This window comes from Orycteropus afer, unplaced genomic scaffold, assembly GCF_000298275.1.
Source record: "Orycteropus afer afer isolate SDZICR_OR568_19922 unplaced genomic scaffold, OryAfe1.0 scaffold00062, whole genome shotgun sequence".
In the NCBI taxonomy this organism is placed as follows: Eukaryota; Metazoa; Chordata; class Mammalia; order Tubulidentata; family Orycteropodidae; genus Orycteropus; species Orycteropus afer.
In genome coordinates this window covers 10,414,492-10,431,917 of record NW_006921649.1, presented here as the reverse complement: position 1 = coordinate 10,431,917, position 17,426 = coordinate 10,414,492, and the positions used below count along the sequence as shown (strand labels likewise).

General features: G+C 38.2%; 1 protein-coding gene across 1 annotated transcript in view; it reads right to left on the bottom strand.

The window, feature by feature from the left end:
* RANBP17 (RAN binding protein 17) overlaps positions 1 to 17,426 on the bottom strand; it is a 533,584-nt gene that overhangs the window by 501,845 nt on the left and 14,313 nt on the right. The window contains exons 3-5 of the mRNA XM_007939761.2: positions 16,996 to 17,086; positions 12,076 to 12,242; positions 2,291 to 2,356 (exon numbers count right to left, since the gene is read on the bottom strand). Coding sequence (XP_007937952.1) covers positions 2,291 to 2,356; positions 12,076 to 12,242; positions 16,996 to 17,086 — 324 coding nt within the window. The remainder of the gene's footprint in view (positions 1 to 2,290; positions 2,357 to 12,075; positions 12,243 to 16,995; positions 17,087 to 17,426) is intronic.

Genomic DNA, 17,426 nt, shown 5'->3' with positions numbered 1-17,426 from the left:
GCGACCCTTCCTTGGGTTTCTGAGGCAGTCTCACTATGGAAGTAGACTGCCCCATCTTCCTTCTGAGGAGTGGCTGGTGGGTTTGAACCACCAGCCTTCTGGTTAGCAGTCAAGTGCCTTAGGCACTACGCTACCAGAGCTCCTTTTGAACTAATGCCAAGGATATCAATCTTTATGCATTCCATTTCATTTTTGACAACTTCCAATTTTCCTAGATTCATACTTCGTACATTCTGAAACACTGCACCAATGACACAGCCTCAAGCCCCACAGCAACGTACAAGCTTCACAGGATGACAACTGACAGACAAGTTTGTCTCCCTTAGCTGCTGGAAAACTCTGCACCCTCCTCTTACCTAATTCCTACCTGAAACCTGCCACTCTGTGGTCCCCGGCCGCTCCTGGTCCCTCCCTATCCTGGCTCTAGGGGGCTTGGGGCCTAGCCTTGTCTCCTACCCCTTTTTACCTGGATATCCTGACACTCCTGAGGTCCCTGAAGCTGCTCCTGGTCTCTCCCTTTCCATCTAGTATTCCCTAATTCTGTTCAAATGACTGCCAATTATCTACGTATAGTTTCTGCATGAGCACAACTTAGTATTCTGGAATTTCCATCTTTTGCAATGTTGCTGTGATAGTTGGAGCTGTGTGTCAACTTGGCTGGACCACAATTCTGTGTCCTTAAGAACACTAGACAACATTTTAGCACTATTGTGGTAGTTAAGGTTATGTGTCAACTTGGCTGGGCCTGGTTGAGTGGCTGGACAGCTGGATGTAGTTATTTCCCATGATAAGACTGGTAATCAACTCCATGGTGGAATCTACTGGAACAGCTAAGTAGCTGTCTTAGGGATATGGTCTGCTTCCTGTATATAAGAAGCACTGAGAAAGGTCTCTGAAGCTTTTTGGCACTCTTGAATCCTACATGTAGCCAAGCCATCATTTAGCAGCCTGCCATGTTGTCTGCTGATCTTGGGACTGTTAATGGAACTTGAATCAGTGCCCTGCCATGTGGTTTGGTGATATCAGAACTGTGCCATTTTACTTGTCAACCTTGGGTTTGTCAGCCTCAGTAGCCAGCAGCTGCTGGAGCAAAGAAAGCCTCCAGCTTCAGTGTGCAGGGAGCAAGAGGCAGAGAGAGCTGAAGCCCAAGGTCGAGGGGCTTTCACCCAACCCCTAGAGCCTGGCACTTTGAACCCGGACTTCTAGCCTCCAAAACTCTAGGAGAATAAAATCCTGTTTGTTAAAGCCACTTGTGTTTTCTGTTAGAGCAGCATGAAGTAGCCAAGCTTGATTTGGTGGGACCATTCTAAATAGTGAAACTACCAACAAAAACACAAAAAGGCAAAAATTATATCATTAAAAGACTTAAAAACTGCAGAAAGGACACTTGTTTACAGTATGAAAGCTGAAACAAGAAGGCATAGGGTCAACTTGTTCAGCATTATCTAGAAAAATGAACATCAAGTGACTCAAATCTTTTGCAACTTTGTGAGTGTCGGCAAATGACTATGGAAGTGCTACAAGTATTGACTTTGGGATTACAAATAAATTTTAGCAAGTTCGCTAATTTGCAAACATAGAATCTATGAATAATGAGGATTGATTTTATATGCAAATATATGTACATACACACATGCACACACATACATCCAAACACATACACCACTAAGGATGATGACAATTTTAAAATTTAAACACTGCATTACCCTTGTTAAAATTATTCCATATGCAACCAACTTCTGCTTTTTTTCTAACTACTTTAAGTACAAAAGTAAACAGGAGCTGATGATGTGCTCAGCTACTGAGCTCCTATAGGGAGTGCTGGGGAAAGATACAGCTTCTGAGAACTCTCTTTGTACAGGGGAGAACCCATACCAGCAAGTGGCAAAGTGCCAAGTAGCCTGCTCTTTGATGAGTTCTACTATGTACTCATTGTTAAGAAAGAATTCACCAAACTACTGGTCTTTTATTTGTTATCAAATAAAGGTTTCTCTTTTGCATACCATTTGCTTCTTAGGGTTAATATATTTCTATCTGAAATATATGGAAGAAAGACCATGTCTAATTCCCTGTTCTTTGCTGCACTTTATGCTACTGCTGATACTTTCAATAACAACAAAACTTCTAATATTTAATTAACCCACCAATAAAATAGACCAAAACAATAAAAATATTGATTATTCAGTTTTATGCTGCATAAAGATGATTACACATTTTTCCAAAAATAAAACCAGCAAATACATAGCATTACTTAAATAAGCTTTATGTCCTTTTATGTGAAAACACTTACCAGGTTCATTTCTTGTGTCAACTCGGAGAGGATCATTACTCCTATTATGCAGTGTTCCACAGTACCCTTTGGAGAAAATAACCAAGTTTAGCAAAAGTGGAGATATAAATAATTAAATACTCAAGCATCACATTTAATTAATAATATATCCACTAAATATGTGGAAAATGATTACTAGTTATACAAATAAAGAATATCAAGTTCATATTTTGAAAAATAAATTTACATACACAGAGTTAAGCGGGAAAAATCTCACCTACCTTGTTGTTGCTGTTAGGTGTGGTTGAGTCAGCTCTGACTCATAATAGTGACCCTACGTACAACAGAATGAAACACCACCCAGTCCTGCACCTGACTCACCACTCTTGCTATACCTTAGCCCATCACTGCAGCCATGGTGTCAATCCACCTCATTAAAGGTCTTCCCCTTTTATGCTGACCCTCCACTTTACCAAGCATGATATCCTTCTCTAGTGAATGGTCCCTTCTGACAACATGACCAAATAGGTAAGAAGAAGTCTGGCCATTCTTGCTTCTAAGGAACATTCCTGGCTGCACTTCCTCCAGGACAGACTTGGTTTGTTCTTCTGCAGGTATGTGGTACTTTCAATATTCTTCACCAACACCACAACTCAAAAGCATCAACTCTTTTCATGGAAACAATCAATCCAAGCAACTGGTACACTGTGCGAACCTCAGCCCTATATGACCAAGAAGAACTATATTGTGCCCCGATACCACTGTCAACCACTCGGATGGGGATCTCTGTAGGAGATCCTGGATAGAGTGGGAGAACAATGTGGAACAAAACTCAAAGTCATCTGGAAAAGAAAAAAAAAAGGGACTAGATTTGCTGGTCTGGTAGAGCCTGATAGAATCACTGAGACTACAGCTCCTAGCTGCCCCTTCAGGTCTGGAATTGAACCCATTCCTGTGGCTTCCAGCCAAACAAAAGACAAGCATATGAGGTAAACAGAAGGGCTGTGTATGCACAGGGAGACAGCTCAGGGGCAGGAGAGCATGGAAGGGAAGGACACAGAGAAGAGGTAACTATGGGAAGGAAGTGGGAGGGGAACTATTGCATTGTGGTAAATTATAGTCAATGTCATGAGACAAAGTATATGTACAGTGCTATATGAAAGTGAATTTGCTCTATAAACTTTCACCCAAATCACAATTAAAAAAAGCATCAACTCTTCTTCGGTCTTCCTTATTCACTGTCCAGCTTTCACATGCATATGAGGTGACTGAAAATACCATGGCTTGGGTTAGGCACACCTTAGTCTTCAAAGAGACATCTTTGCTCTTTAGCACTGTAAAGATGTCTTTTGCAGCAGATCTGCCTGGTGCAATGCATTGTCTGATTTCTTGACACCTGCTTCCATTGGTGTTCATTGTTCACCCACCTTAGAACTGCATAATACTCTACAAAATCTCTTCAGCACCTTGGACTTAAACTAAGCTTCAAAATTTAAGAGTTGACTTTAATATTTTTCATAGAATCGTGAATGAGCAGAAAATTGCTAATTTTTAGTTCTATACATTCTTTTGAAGGACACTGACATAATTACATTTTAAAAAAATAACGAATAAGTAGCTTAGTAACCAATTAAAATCTCTGGATCTAATATTAGATAAGATTAGTTAGGCCCTTTTAATATTATTTAATACTACATGTATATACAGTTATTAGGTACCTTTAATGAAGGCATCTAAAGTACCCAAGGAGGTAAATACAGAACTAGCAATACGGTATACAGTTTTACAGAACTCACACTCTCTCTCTCTGTGTGTGTATGCGTGTGCATTAAGAAGTAATGAGAAAAAACAGCTGCAAACATCCATTAATAATTAGAATGTGGAATGTATGGAGTATTAATCTAGGAAAATTAAAAATCATCAAAAATGAAATAGAATATGTAAACAAACATCAATACCCTAAACAACAGTGAGCTGAAACGATCATTATGAATTGAACAATCCTATACTCTACTATAAGGGGCTCTAGTGGTATAGTGGTTAAGGCATTTGGCTGCTAATCAAAAGATTGGCAGTTCAAACCCACCAGCTACTGTGCAGAAGAAAGATGGGGCAGTCTACTTCCATAAAAATTTACAGTCTTGGAAACCCAATGGGGGTCACCATAAATCAGAATTGACTCAATGACAGTGATTTTGGTTTGGTTTGAGTGACAGTCTACCATACCCAAATGACAAACTGAAAAGGATCAGTGTCGCATGCATTGTCAAAAAGAAAGTATTTCAAGATCTCTCCTGAAGTACAATGCTGTTTGTGATAGGGTAATATCCATTTTCCTACAAGAAAGATCAGTTAATATGACTATTATCCAAATTTACACACTAAAAATAAAGGAAATGAAGCCAAAGATAAAGAAACTGAAGATTTTTACCAACTTCTACAGTCTGATATTTATCAAACATTCAATTAAGAAGCCTTGATTATTACTGTCGATTGAAACGCGGAAATTGGAAACAAAGAAGAAGCATCGGTAGTTGGAAAATATGGGCTTGGTGACAGAAATTACAGAGATCACATGACAGAATTTTACAAGACCAACAACTTACAACTACAAACACCTTTTTTCAACAACATACACAGCAACTATACATGTGTATCTTGTCAGAAGGGATATACAGAAATCAAATCTACTACATCTCTGGAAAAAGATGGAAAAGGTCAATTGCATCAGTCAGAACAAGGTCAGGGACTGACCATGGAGCAGACCCTCAATTGCTCATATGCAAGTTCAAGCTGAAGTTGAAGAAAACTAAACCAAGTGTACAAGAGCTAAAGTATGATTTTGAGTGTATCCCAACTGAACTTAGAGGCCATCTCAAGAACAGATTTGACACATGTTCTGGTTACCTAGTGCTGCTCTGACGAGAATATACCACAAATAGGATGGCTTTAGCAAACAGGAGCTTATTCTTACAATTTGGAGAATAAGTCTGAGTTCAAAGTGCCAGGCTCTAGGGGCTGGGTGAAAGCCCCTCAAGCTTGGGCTTCAGCTCTGCCTCCTGCTCCTGGCCCACTGAAGCTGGAGGCTTTTCTTCACTCAGCTGCTGGCTGCTGAGGCTGACAAACCCAAGGTCGATAAGTAATAAGGCACAGTCCCAATATTACCAAAACGCACAGCAAGCCATTAATTCGAGTCCATTAAAAGTTCCAAGATCGGCAGAGCATGGCAGTCTGCTAAACAACGACTTGGCTACACACACGGTTCAAGCATGCCATAAGCTAGAGACCATTCCCAAAGCTGCTTCTTATATATGGGAAGCAGACCACACCCTTAAAGCAGCTACTCTGCTGCTCATGGTAGATCCCACCATGGAGTTGACTGCTGGTCTCATCACGGGGAATAACTACCACCAGCTGCCCAGCCACTCAGCTAGGCCAAGCCAAGTTAACAGACAACCTTAACTACCACAACACATTAAAGACACTAATGACCAGAGACCAGACGAGTTGTGGGATGACATTAAGAACATCACACATGAATAAAGAAATGGAGGATAGAAACGTGAATGGAAGAAACGATGAAGAAAAAGAGCTGAACAGAAAATTTCAAAAGGAGATGCAAGAAGACAAAGTGTTGTAATGAAAGTGCATAGACCTAGAGTTAGAAAACTAAAAGAGAAGAATACGCTCAGCATTTCTCAAGCAAGAGACATGAAGAAAAAATTCAAGCCTAGAGTTGTAATAACTGAAGAATTCTAAAGGCAAAATACTGAAAGATGCAGGAAGCATCAAAAGATTATGGAAGGAATACACAGAATCACCGTACTAAAAACAATTAGTCTATCTTCAACCATTTTAGGAGGTGGTATATGATCAAGAATCAATAGTATTGAAGTAATAAGTATAAGCTGCACTGAAGGCACTGGCAGAAAAAACAGGGGTCCAGGAATAGGCAGAATACCAACTAAGATATTTAACAAACAGATGCAACACTGGAAGCGCTCAGCTATCTATGCCAGGAAATTTGGAAGCAACTACCTGACCATCTAACTGGAAGAGATCCATATTTATGTCCATTCCAATAAAACAAAACCAAACTCACTGTCATCGGATTGCATCCGACTCATAGCGACCCCCTCTTGGGTTTCTGAGGCGGTATTACTATGGAAGTAGATTGCCCAACCTTCCTTCCAAGTAATGTCTGGTGGGTTTGAACCGTCAGCCTTCTGGTTAACAGTCAAATGCCTTACGCACCAAACAGAGGGCCAAAGAATGCAGAAATCATCAAACAATATCATTAATAACATATGCAAATAAAATTATTCTGAAGATAATTCAAAAATGGTCACAGCAGTGAACTGACAGGGAACTGTCAAAAAATCCAGCCAGATTCAGAAGAGGACATGGAATGAGGGACATCATTGCTGATGTTTAAGAATACCAGAAAGATATCTACCTGTGCTTTATTGATTGTGCAAAGGCATTCAACTGTGTAGATCATAACAAATTATGAGCAATATTTTGAAGAAGGAATTTCAGAACACTTAATTGTGCTCATGTGGAACCTGTACATAGACCAACAGGCTGTCGTTCAACAACAACAAGGGAATAATGCATGATTTAAAATCAGGAGAGGTGTGTGTATCCTTTCACCATGCTTATTCAATCTGTATGCTGAGCAAATAATCCAAGAAGCTGGACTATATGAAGAAGAATGCAGCATCAGGACTGGAGGAAGATTCATTAACAACCTGCTATATGCAGATACCACAACTTTGCTTACTCAAAGTGAAGAGGATTTGAACGCTTACCGATAATGATCAAAGAGTACAGCCTTCAGTATGCATTACACTGCAACATAAAGAAAACAAACATCCTCACAACTGGACCAATAAGCAACATTTCAATAAATGGAGGAAAAGGCTGAAGTTATCAATGATTTCATTTCACTTGGACCTACAATCAACACTCATGGAGGCAGCAGTGAAGAAATCAAATGACATACTATGTTGGGCAAATATGCTGCAAAAGACCTCGTTACACTGTCAAAAAGCAAAGATGTCACCTTGAGGACTAAGTTATGCCTGATCCAAGCCATGGTATTTTCAATCACCTTCTATGCATGCAAAAGAATGAATTAATTCACAATTAATAAGGAAGCCCAAAGAAGAGTTAACATTTTGGAATTATGGTGTTAGTAAAGAACACTGAATATACCACAGACTGCAGAAGAACGAATAAATACATTCTGGAAAAAGTACAGCTGGAATGTTCCTTAGATGTGATGATGGCAAGACTGTCTCAGGTAGTTTGGACAGGTTATCAGGAGAAACTTGTCTCTGGAGAGGGACATCATGCTTGGTAAAGTAAGGGTCAGTGAAAAAGAGGAAGATCCTCAGTGAGACGGGCTGACATAATGGCTACAACAAGCTGAAATATAAAAATGATTGTGAAGATGGCGCATGACTGAACAGTAATTTGTTCTTTTGTACATAGGGTCACTACGAGTTAGAACTGACTTGACAGCACCTAAAAACATCAATGTTTTTTATTTAATCAGTTTCCAATTTAATCTTAAAAATTTCCTTCAAATAAAAATTCTATTTTCATTACGCACATTACTTACAAGTTATCCTACTGTAAGGTCACACTGGAAGTACAGAAATAATAAACACAACATCCAAATACACTGCAATCATTTACAAAATCACTAGTTCAGATGATACACTTTTGAAATCTTAATTATACAGTTGGTCATTCCTTCTATCACAGAATTCCACAAGTGTAATTAAATTCAAATTATCCTAGAGGAAAAAAGGAATTAAAGACACATCCCAACATTCTGCACTTTAATTCTTTATAGCCTCTGAGGACAGTGTAGGTGTCTGAACTGAGCTACAAATTTCCTACTCCCTAAAGCATCCCACCTGTGTATACTACATCCATGCTACTGAAAGTGTGCTCACTGACCAACTGCTGGCTCATGAACACACTGGTGGTCTGTAAACTATTGCAATCTGAGAATGGTTTGATACTGGTCAGTAACAAGATATGGAGCTTGCACCAAAATACAAAACAGCGACGTCACTAAGTACCCTATTTAGGTCAGCTGGCATTCTTTTTTTTTTTCATAGCCAAGTCTGTCTCAATGAAGGAAGAGCCATGTAGAATTTACCTTCTGACACAAGCTCTGTACCTCACTGCAGACCAGCAATTTGAAAACCACTGCTCTAGATTATAGCAGTATCTCCTTGGTATGTATATAGAAAGGAGGCATGTAAATACGGAGTATGACAGCAATAAGATTACAAAAACAGAGAAAGGAAAATGCACCAAAAACTTCAAGCCATTAAAGATTTAACAAACCTTAAAATAATTTTTAGGGCAAAACCCACAGAAGCAGCTAATGCCCAAAGGAGCGATGTGGTACTATTTTACAGTAGTGAAACAGTAAAGGCAATTGCCTTTCTCATGACTCAAGTTTAGGTCCAGTCATATACACAGAAAGCAAGTACTAAATATTTTGTGATGATACCACAATAAACTTAGAAGATAAAACATTTTCTGCTTCTCTGGCCTTCCCAAACTGACAAAAGCTAATAGAGAACACTGGGGTCCAATTGAACTGAGCTTAACAGCCCTGAGAATGGAGCTTGAGAAATGTTAGCCAACAGGAATTACTTCACTCTATTCAGTGTTCAACCTTGACTTTACATTAAAAGAACTCCAAAGTCTGATCTCATCTGTGCTTATGACTCTTGATGAATTGTGTGGAACTGTGTAAATGACATGAGGGGGTGCAATTGCGCTAGTGAAAATCACAAGCACAAATCTAAAGTGAGAAGCTCATGAACTCTCCCTTTGCCTCACTGTACAGTGATCTCCTTAAAGGGTAAGAAATACACTTATTCCTGGGAATATTTATTAACCAGGATTTTTAACAACATGACTAAAAGAGAAGCAGTATAATCTAGTATTTCATATTCTGAAGCCCCCAGCATTGCACCATATGATGGACTTCTTAAAAAGCAATTCAATTTTAAAGTTAGTGTGCAAGAAGTAAAATCTTAGAAAGTCAAAATTACCCCTAATTGCCAATAAATCAATATTGAACTATCTCTCAATTAATCCAACACTATCAGTTTTTTCATAGATCACTGCTTCTTTGGCTCAACACTTAGGGATAGTGTGTGTAGAGAAAAAAAAATGGGTATTTAAATATTTGAATCACACTGAACAGGGAATGACTGTCAGCCTAAGAAGAAAGCACACAGGAACCAAGAGCAGATTTTGGTTTTCCATATCACACTCACCCCAGGACATACCATCACCGTGTGGAATGCCAAGTGAAATCACTAGCACAATTTAATTTCCTCTTGCCTTTTTTTTTTTTTTTTTTACAGCTTCCAAAAACCTGAATTTATATAATTTAAATGTAAAAAAGTGCATATAACTTTATTTAAATCAGTTAGGTTGAAAACATTCTTAAGAAACTGATATAAAAGTTGGAAATACAAATACCATTTGACCCAGCCATCCCATTACTAGGTATATACCCTAAAGAAGTGAGAGCCATAACAAGATCAGATATATGCACTCCGATGTTCATCGCAGCACTATTTACAATAGCCAAATCTTGGAAACAACCTAGATGTCCAACAACTGAGGAATGGATAACCAAACTTTGGTACATTCACACAATGGAATACTATGCAACGCTAAAGAATAATGTTGTTGTTGTTGTTGTTGTTGTTATGTGCCGTCGAGTCGGCCCCGACTCATAGCGACCCCTCCTTGGGTTTCCGAGGCAGTATCACTACGGAAGTAGGATTGCCCAACCTTCCTTCCGAGGAGTGGCTGGTGGGTTTGAACCGCCAGCCTTCTGGTTAGCAGTCAAGTGCTTTAGCCACTATGCTACCAGAGCTCCTAAAGATAATGTAGAATCTGCAAAACACCGCATAACGTGGATGAACTTGGAGGACATTATGCTGAGCGAAATAAGTCAGTCACAAAAGGACAAATATTGTATTAGTCCGTTATTGTAAAAGGTAAGGAAAGGTTTATATATTGGAGGACATATTCTTTGTTGGTTACCAGGGGTGGGAGGGGAGAGGAGGGAATGCTGTTAGATAGATAGAGATAAATATTGATTTGGGTGAAGAGAAGGGCAATGTACCAAATGTGAGTGACCAATATGGCAGCATTGAGGATGAGAAAGACATAGAGAGTTACATGGGCAGTACAGACAACAAATATGAAGCCCTTTGCATATACAGTACTGAGTTGTCAATGAAAGCAAACATGGGTATAGGGACGGATAGATGGGTGAACAAACTAAACAATTAGGTATGTCTAAATGGAGAGTGTATCCAAGATCATATATAGGGTTGGCAAACAATGGGCCTATAAGTTCATGTGAATGATCAGAATTCCCAGGTGTATAGTAGAGCTGACAAGGGGCAAGGTTATGGTCATTACTTGGTCACAGCCAGCTACCCAGAGGGACCGAGTAGTTGATCCTGCGGGCTTGGGACCATAGTCGCAGGGGACATCAAGCTCAATTGGCATAACATACTATACAAAACATTGTTCCACCTACTACTTTGGCGAGTAGCGACTGGGTCCTTAAAAGCTAGGAAGCTGCCATCTAGATGCAACAACGGGTCTCTCCTCGTCAAGAAGAAAGAAGAAAACCAAAATTAATGGAAACAACCAGTCCTAGCGACTGGTACACCATCTGATCTGCAACCTATACAACTATGAGACCAGAAGAACTAGATGGTGCCCAGCTACCACTGCCATCCACTTGGAAGGGATGTAGGAGATCCTGCATAAAGAGGGAGAACAATGTGGTACAAAACTCAAAATCATTTGGAGGCAAAAAAAAAAAAAGAAGGTGGGGACCAGGTTTGCTGGTCCAATGGAGTCTGGTGTAACCACTGAGACTATGGCCCCTAGCTGCCCTTCAGGTCTGGAATTGAACCCACAACTGTGGTTTCCAGCCAAACAAAGTACAGGCATGTGAGTTAAACATTTACCTCAAGCAGACACACGCCCTGGAGAGAAAAATCATGGGAGAAGGAAGGGCTGCTTATGCACAGGGAGATAGCTCAGGGTGCAGAAGAGTATGAAGGGATGGACACTGGGAGGAGGTAACTATGGGGAGGAAGTGGGAGGGGAGCTGCTGCATTGTAAATTTTGGTCAATGTCATGAGACAAAGTATATGTGAACTGCTGTATGAAAAGTGAATTTACTCTGTAAATCTTCACCCAAATCCTAATAAAAAAGAAACTGATATAGTTAATGTGGTACAGTATAAAACTTTTAAATATGTATATTTTAAGGTAGGACACTTGTTAAAGTGCTAGCTCTACACTTTACTAGGTCACTGTGTAATCTTATGGAGATTACTTGACTTTCTAAACCTGTTTTCTTACTGACAAAATAAAATCCACTTTATAGGATTACAACGAGCATTTAATTAGATAATATATGAAAAGCATTATATACTTGTTTTGTATATATGTAGTATTTAAATAGACACATCACAAATGGAAGAGGATATATTTTTGAAATTAGAAAGCATTATTATTTGCATTCTTCTGGTTTGGAAGATATAGAAAACTCTAACAGCATGATCCTCACTTACTGACAATATAACATAAAGGGGCCCTAGGGATGAATAATAAACATAATTAATATGGTACTGGTAGACATACACCCAACCATAGAACTTTACAAGAAGTAGTATTCTAAACTATAAAAGCAACTAGTGATGTCCAATAATGCAGTAATACCTTCTTACCTGTAGAAACTTTTCCACATCAGCAATAATTTCTCTGAAGACAAATTGCTCTTTCTTAACCTCAAACCACCCCAACTTAGTTATTTTAGCAATAACTTGAACAAGAGCTTGGATGACAAAGGGAGCCAGCTTGGGTTGTGATGCCACATAATTCAGAATGTAGTTTCCTATAAAGAAAATACTCTATGATTATTTGAACTTTTCACTAACATAATGTAAATTGTGCAGAAAAAGAGAAGTCAACAATATGCTCTTGACAAAAAGTTAATCCTTTTCTCCAAGATATGTACTTATTTATATAGGCAGTTCTGTTAGAAGGCTTGTTTTGAAAATGCAAATTTGTTGCAATGTAAAGGCTATCTTAGGAGAGAATTTGAATACAATGACAATGTCACTTTTGTTTACATGTGATTTCATCCACAAGAAAAAGCTAGGTGAACACAGAAAACTGTAACCAGACCAAATGCACCAAGCCATGTAAAAACACACAATAAGCACAAACCTCTAACATTTACCAACTACCTCAGTTTGCCCCATGTGTTATAAGCCATACTCATTCTCATCGGGTGTTATAATTTCCCATCTTATTTCAATAATCTTCCTTCTACCACTTCATAATAACTCACAAGCTGGAACTCTTTTGCAGTCTAAAAACAAACTTCAGGTTTTTTCAAGATGAAATGCCATGTTTATTATGTTGTGTTGTTGTTATTTGCCATCGAGTCGGATCTGACTCATAGTGACCCCTCCTTGGGTTTCCGAGGCAGTATCACTACAGAAGTAGATTGCCCAAACTTCCTTCCGAGGAGTGGCTGGTGGGTTTGAACCGCTAGCCTTCTGGTTAGCAGTCAAGTGGTTTAGGCACTATGCTACCAGAGCATATAAAATATATTTATTATAGTACTCATGAATTTCTTAACCATTTAACATGTATAAACTATGCTACCACTTTTATTAGATTCTTGTCTTTTTTCTAATGTGTCACTAACAAGGTTTTGAATGCTGTTTCCATAACCCCTTTTTTCTCATAAGACCTATGTATTTTTTACAGACATTACATAAACAGTCACTTTTAGAAAGACATATGTCATGTTATAGCAAAACTGTCTTGTTTATATGGCATATAAAAATACAAGAATAAAATAGTAAAGTAAAGCTTGGAATTAAGGGACTATACAAAAAGTATTAAAGGTAAGTAGTAAATTCAGCTTTGAGCTGCTAATGGACTGAATAATTGATGTCAGGTAACAAATATACCACAAAGTCTATCAGAAAACAATAAAAAAGTATATAAAATAAAGGAAAAAGATTTAATTTCTACTTTGGCCCCAAAGGCTAGCATGCTATTTGGGAAAAGAGTGAAAAGGAAGTTAACCCTTAAATATGTAACTAAAATGCTTTGATGGAAACAATTCTGAAATCCAAGAATACTTAAAAATATTAACTATAATTTATGCCTAGAGAGCTAGCATATGAATTATGTGGAGAGAGAATACATGGAATAAGAAGAAACTACCACAAGATACTCAAGAAAGGATTTAAGAGGTGAGGATAGGAGAAACTTGAATCTTCATACATGGCTGTTAAGACTGTAAAATGATACAGCCATTTTGGAAAACAGTTTGGCAGTTTCTTAAAAAGGTAAGCATAAATTTAGTTTATGACCCAGCAACTGTACTACTAGGTATACTCAAGAGACATGAAGACATCTGACACAAAAATACTTGTATGTTAAATTGGCATTCAATTCAAATCGAATTCAAATTGGCATTATTCATAATTGCCAAAATGTGGAAAATACCCAAATATCTATCAACTAGTAAACAGAGAAACAAAATTCTATATAGTAGAATATTACTCAATAATAAAACGGAACAAAATATTGATACATGCTATAGCATGGATGAACCTCAAAAGCATTTTGCTAAGTGAAAGAAGCCAAATGCAAAAGACTAAATATTATATGACTTCATTTGTATGAAATAACTATAAAATTCACTCTATAGAGACAGAAAGCACATCAGGTATTGGCAGGAGTGGGAAAACAACTGACTATAAATGAGCATGATGAATCTTTTTGGAGTGATGAAAATGTTCTAAATTGGATTGTAGTGATGTTAATACAACTGTGTAATTTACTGAAAATCATTAACTGTACATTTAAAACAAGTTAACTTAAAATTAATGGTGTAGTACCTAAGGCACATGCCTACTAACCAGAAGGCTGGCAATTCAAACCCACCAGCTACTCCTCGGAAGGAAGGTTGGGCAATCTCCTTCTGTAGTAATACCGCCTTAGAAACCCAAGGAGGGGTTTCTATGAGCCAGATCCGACTCAATGGCAGCGAGTTTGTTTTTTTTTCAAAAGTTGTATGCAAGGAAAGAAAGGGAAGGAGGGAAGAAGGAAGGAGGGATTGATTGATTTATGTAGGTAACTAAATTTAAGCTATACTTTCCTAAGGCGCTTGACTGCTAACCAGAAGGCTGGCAGTTCAAACCCACCAGCCACTCCTCGGAAGCAAGATGGGGCAATCTACTTCCTTAGTGATATTGCCTCGGAAACCCAAGGAGGGGTCACTATGAGTCGGGTCCGACTCGAGGGCACATAACAACAACAACAACAACAATACTTTCCTTTCAATCAAAGACAAAAGGGACAATTATTCCAGTTTCTGGAAACAGAGTAAGAAAAGACACAGAGACAGAAATAAGATGGCATGAAGGAAGACCTTCTGGTACAACTAACAGCATAGTACCAGTGAAGACATAAGGCTAACTAAGTAAGGTTGGTCTTCAATGACAAACTCAGAAAGGGACTTCAATACTAAGCTGAGAAAAATGGTACTTAACTGATGAGCAACAGGTAGCTATTAAGTTATACAAGTGTGGTAGTTAAGTTTGTGTGTCAGCTTGGCTGGACTGGTTGAGTGGCTGGGCAGCTGGATGTAGTATTCCCCATGATCACACTGGTAATCAACTCCATGGCAGAATCTACTGTGAGCAGCTGAATAGCTGCCTTAGGGATGTGGTCTGCTTCCTGTATATAAGGAGAAGCCATGGGGAACTGTCTCTAGCTTATAGCACGTTTGAACCCTAAATGTTGCCATGCCATTGTTCAGCAGCCTTCCATGCTCTGCTGATCTTGGGACTTTCAATGGACTTGAATCAACGCCTGCCGTGTGGTTTGGTAACATCGGAACTGTGCCATTTTATTGGTCGACCCTGGGCTTACTAGCCTCAGAAGCCAGTAGCTGCCTAGAGGAGATGCCTCTAGTTTCAGTGGGCCAGGAACAAGAGGCACAGGTGAAGCCCAAGGTCGAGGGACTTCCACACAGCTCCTAGAGCCTGGCACTTTGAATTCGGACTTAAAGACTCCAATGCTGTAAGAGAATAAACTCCTGTTTGTTCAAGCCACTGCAATTGTGGTATATACCTGTCAAGAGCGGCAGTAGGTAACCAGAACAACAAGTAAAATTAGAAAATAGTGTGGTTGACACAGGAATTGGCAACAGAGTTTTTGCTGGGACAGAATGAGATAAGTAGAATGGAATCATATCATGAAGGACTGAGGAGCTGAGGTGATAAAATGTGATTGTTGAGGCATTTTCCATTATAACTGACAGGTCAATTATTTTACCCACAAATACCAGTTATACATAACACATCATGACAAATACTCTAAGCTACTTACAGAAACAAGAGTAGTTAAGTTAAACCAAAAAACAAAGTTAAACTCATGAAAGAAACATATCCTTTCTCATTTGAAATCTTTTGCAATATTTTGTTGTTGTTATAGCACACTAACTCAGTGTCTGATCAGAAATCAGAGATTTATATCATATAGACAAAGTATCAAATACATATATCAATGCAAGGCACTTTGGGAAACTAGAGACTAGTTTCCAGGTTCACATGCAAAAATTGTTTTAAGTTGCTGTATCTGCATTGTGGGTTTCAGTTTCCTTTTTTCCCTAATTTCCTTTAATGAGCATTACCATTTTTTAAGTACCCATTTTGAAAAATAAGTTAAAAAAAAAACCCACAATGTTTTATGACTTAGGTTTATAACATTTAAATCTTATTTTTAAAAAGGCTTTTTAAACACACAAATCCATGAATGCATGGATAAATTCATCTCTAAGGGCCTAAGACTTCTTATGCTTAGAGAAATATCAATCAAATAACTGAAGCAAACAAGACACATCATTGTGTGATTTTGGTCATTTACAAATTGAGCTTAAAGGTCCATACTACATTTCAATTTTTCTAATAAACAAAAATAAATCATGTTAACCTTGAGGCTAGAGAGTAGACATGAGTCAAGAGTCTAAGTATTTATTTCTAAATGAATAAAGATGACAAAAAAATATATATATATCAGCTTGATTATTAGCACTTTGGCCATGTATAAAGCAAACTCCAACACACATGCGTCCCACATAATTCTAATACAGCAGACATCCAGTTGCATATTTAGTTAAGGGAATGGCTAAGAGTATGTACTCCACAAAGACTGCATAGGTTTAAATCACAGTCCTGCTACTTGCTAGCTTGGTGACCTTGATCAAGTCACAGAGTCTATCTAAATCTTATTTCCTCATTTGCAAAACAAGAATAACAATAGTGCCCATCTCAGTTTGGGGATGAAATGAGATAGTACAAATCCTAGTAACAATAAACACTGAAAAATGCTAGTTTTATTTACTGTGAAACTAAGCAAATATTTTTCTGATTACAGGTAGCTTTGTATATAACACACATCTTTGTTTATTACTAGATAGGAAAAGATGACTTGATTACTCAGCCTAAAAAAAAATGGCAAAATCAAGTCAGTCACATGTCTTGTACCAATTTAGCATATTTAAAAACAAAAAGTTATTTATAAAGTGCAATTTTATGAAAGAGTAATAAACCACTTACTGATATCCATCCTCTGTTCAATAGGTAAAGGACTGACTCGGCTAATAAGTTTTGAAAGACATGTTGCTGCAAGGAGCTGGGCATAGGATGTCTGTAAAGAATAATAAATTTTTATCTATTATTATCACAAATGAAATTAAAATCATCAAAATGCTATAAGAACTCTTCCTAAGCAAAAATGGGAATTTTTCAGGTTTTTCAAACTGGCTGATTACAATTGGATAAAACACAACACAGACCCATATATACATACAATATACAGTCCCTCATAAGGGATCAACTGCCGAGAGAGGTGCAGATAGCATCCTCAAATAGCAGCCAGCATTCAGAGAAGTAAATAACTATGTTGTTGTTGTTTGCCGTCGAGTCGGCCCCGACTCATAGCGACCCCTCCTTGGGTTTCCGAGGCAGTATCACTACGGAAGTAGGAT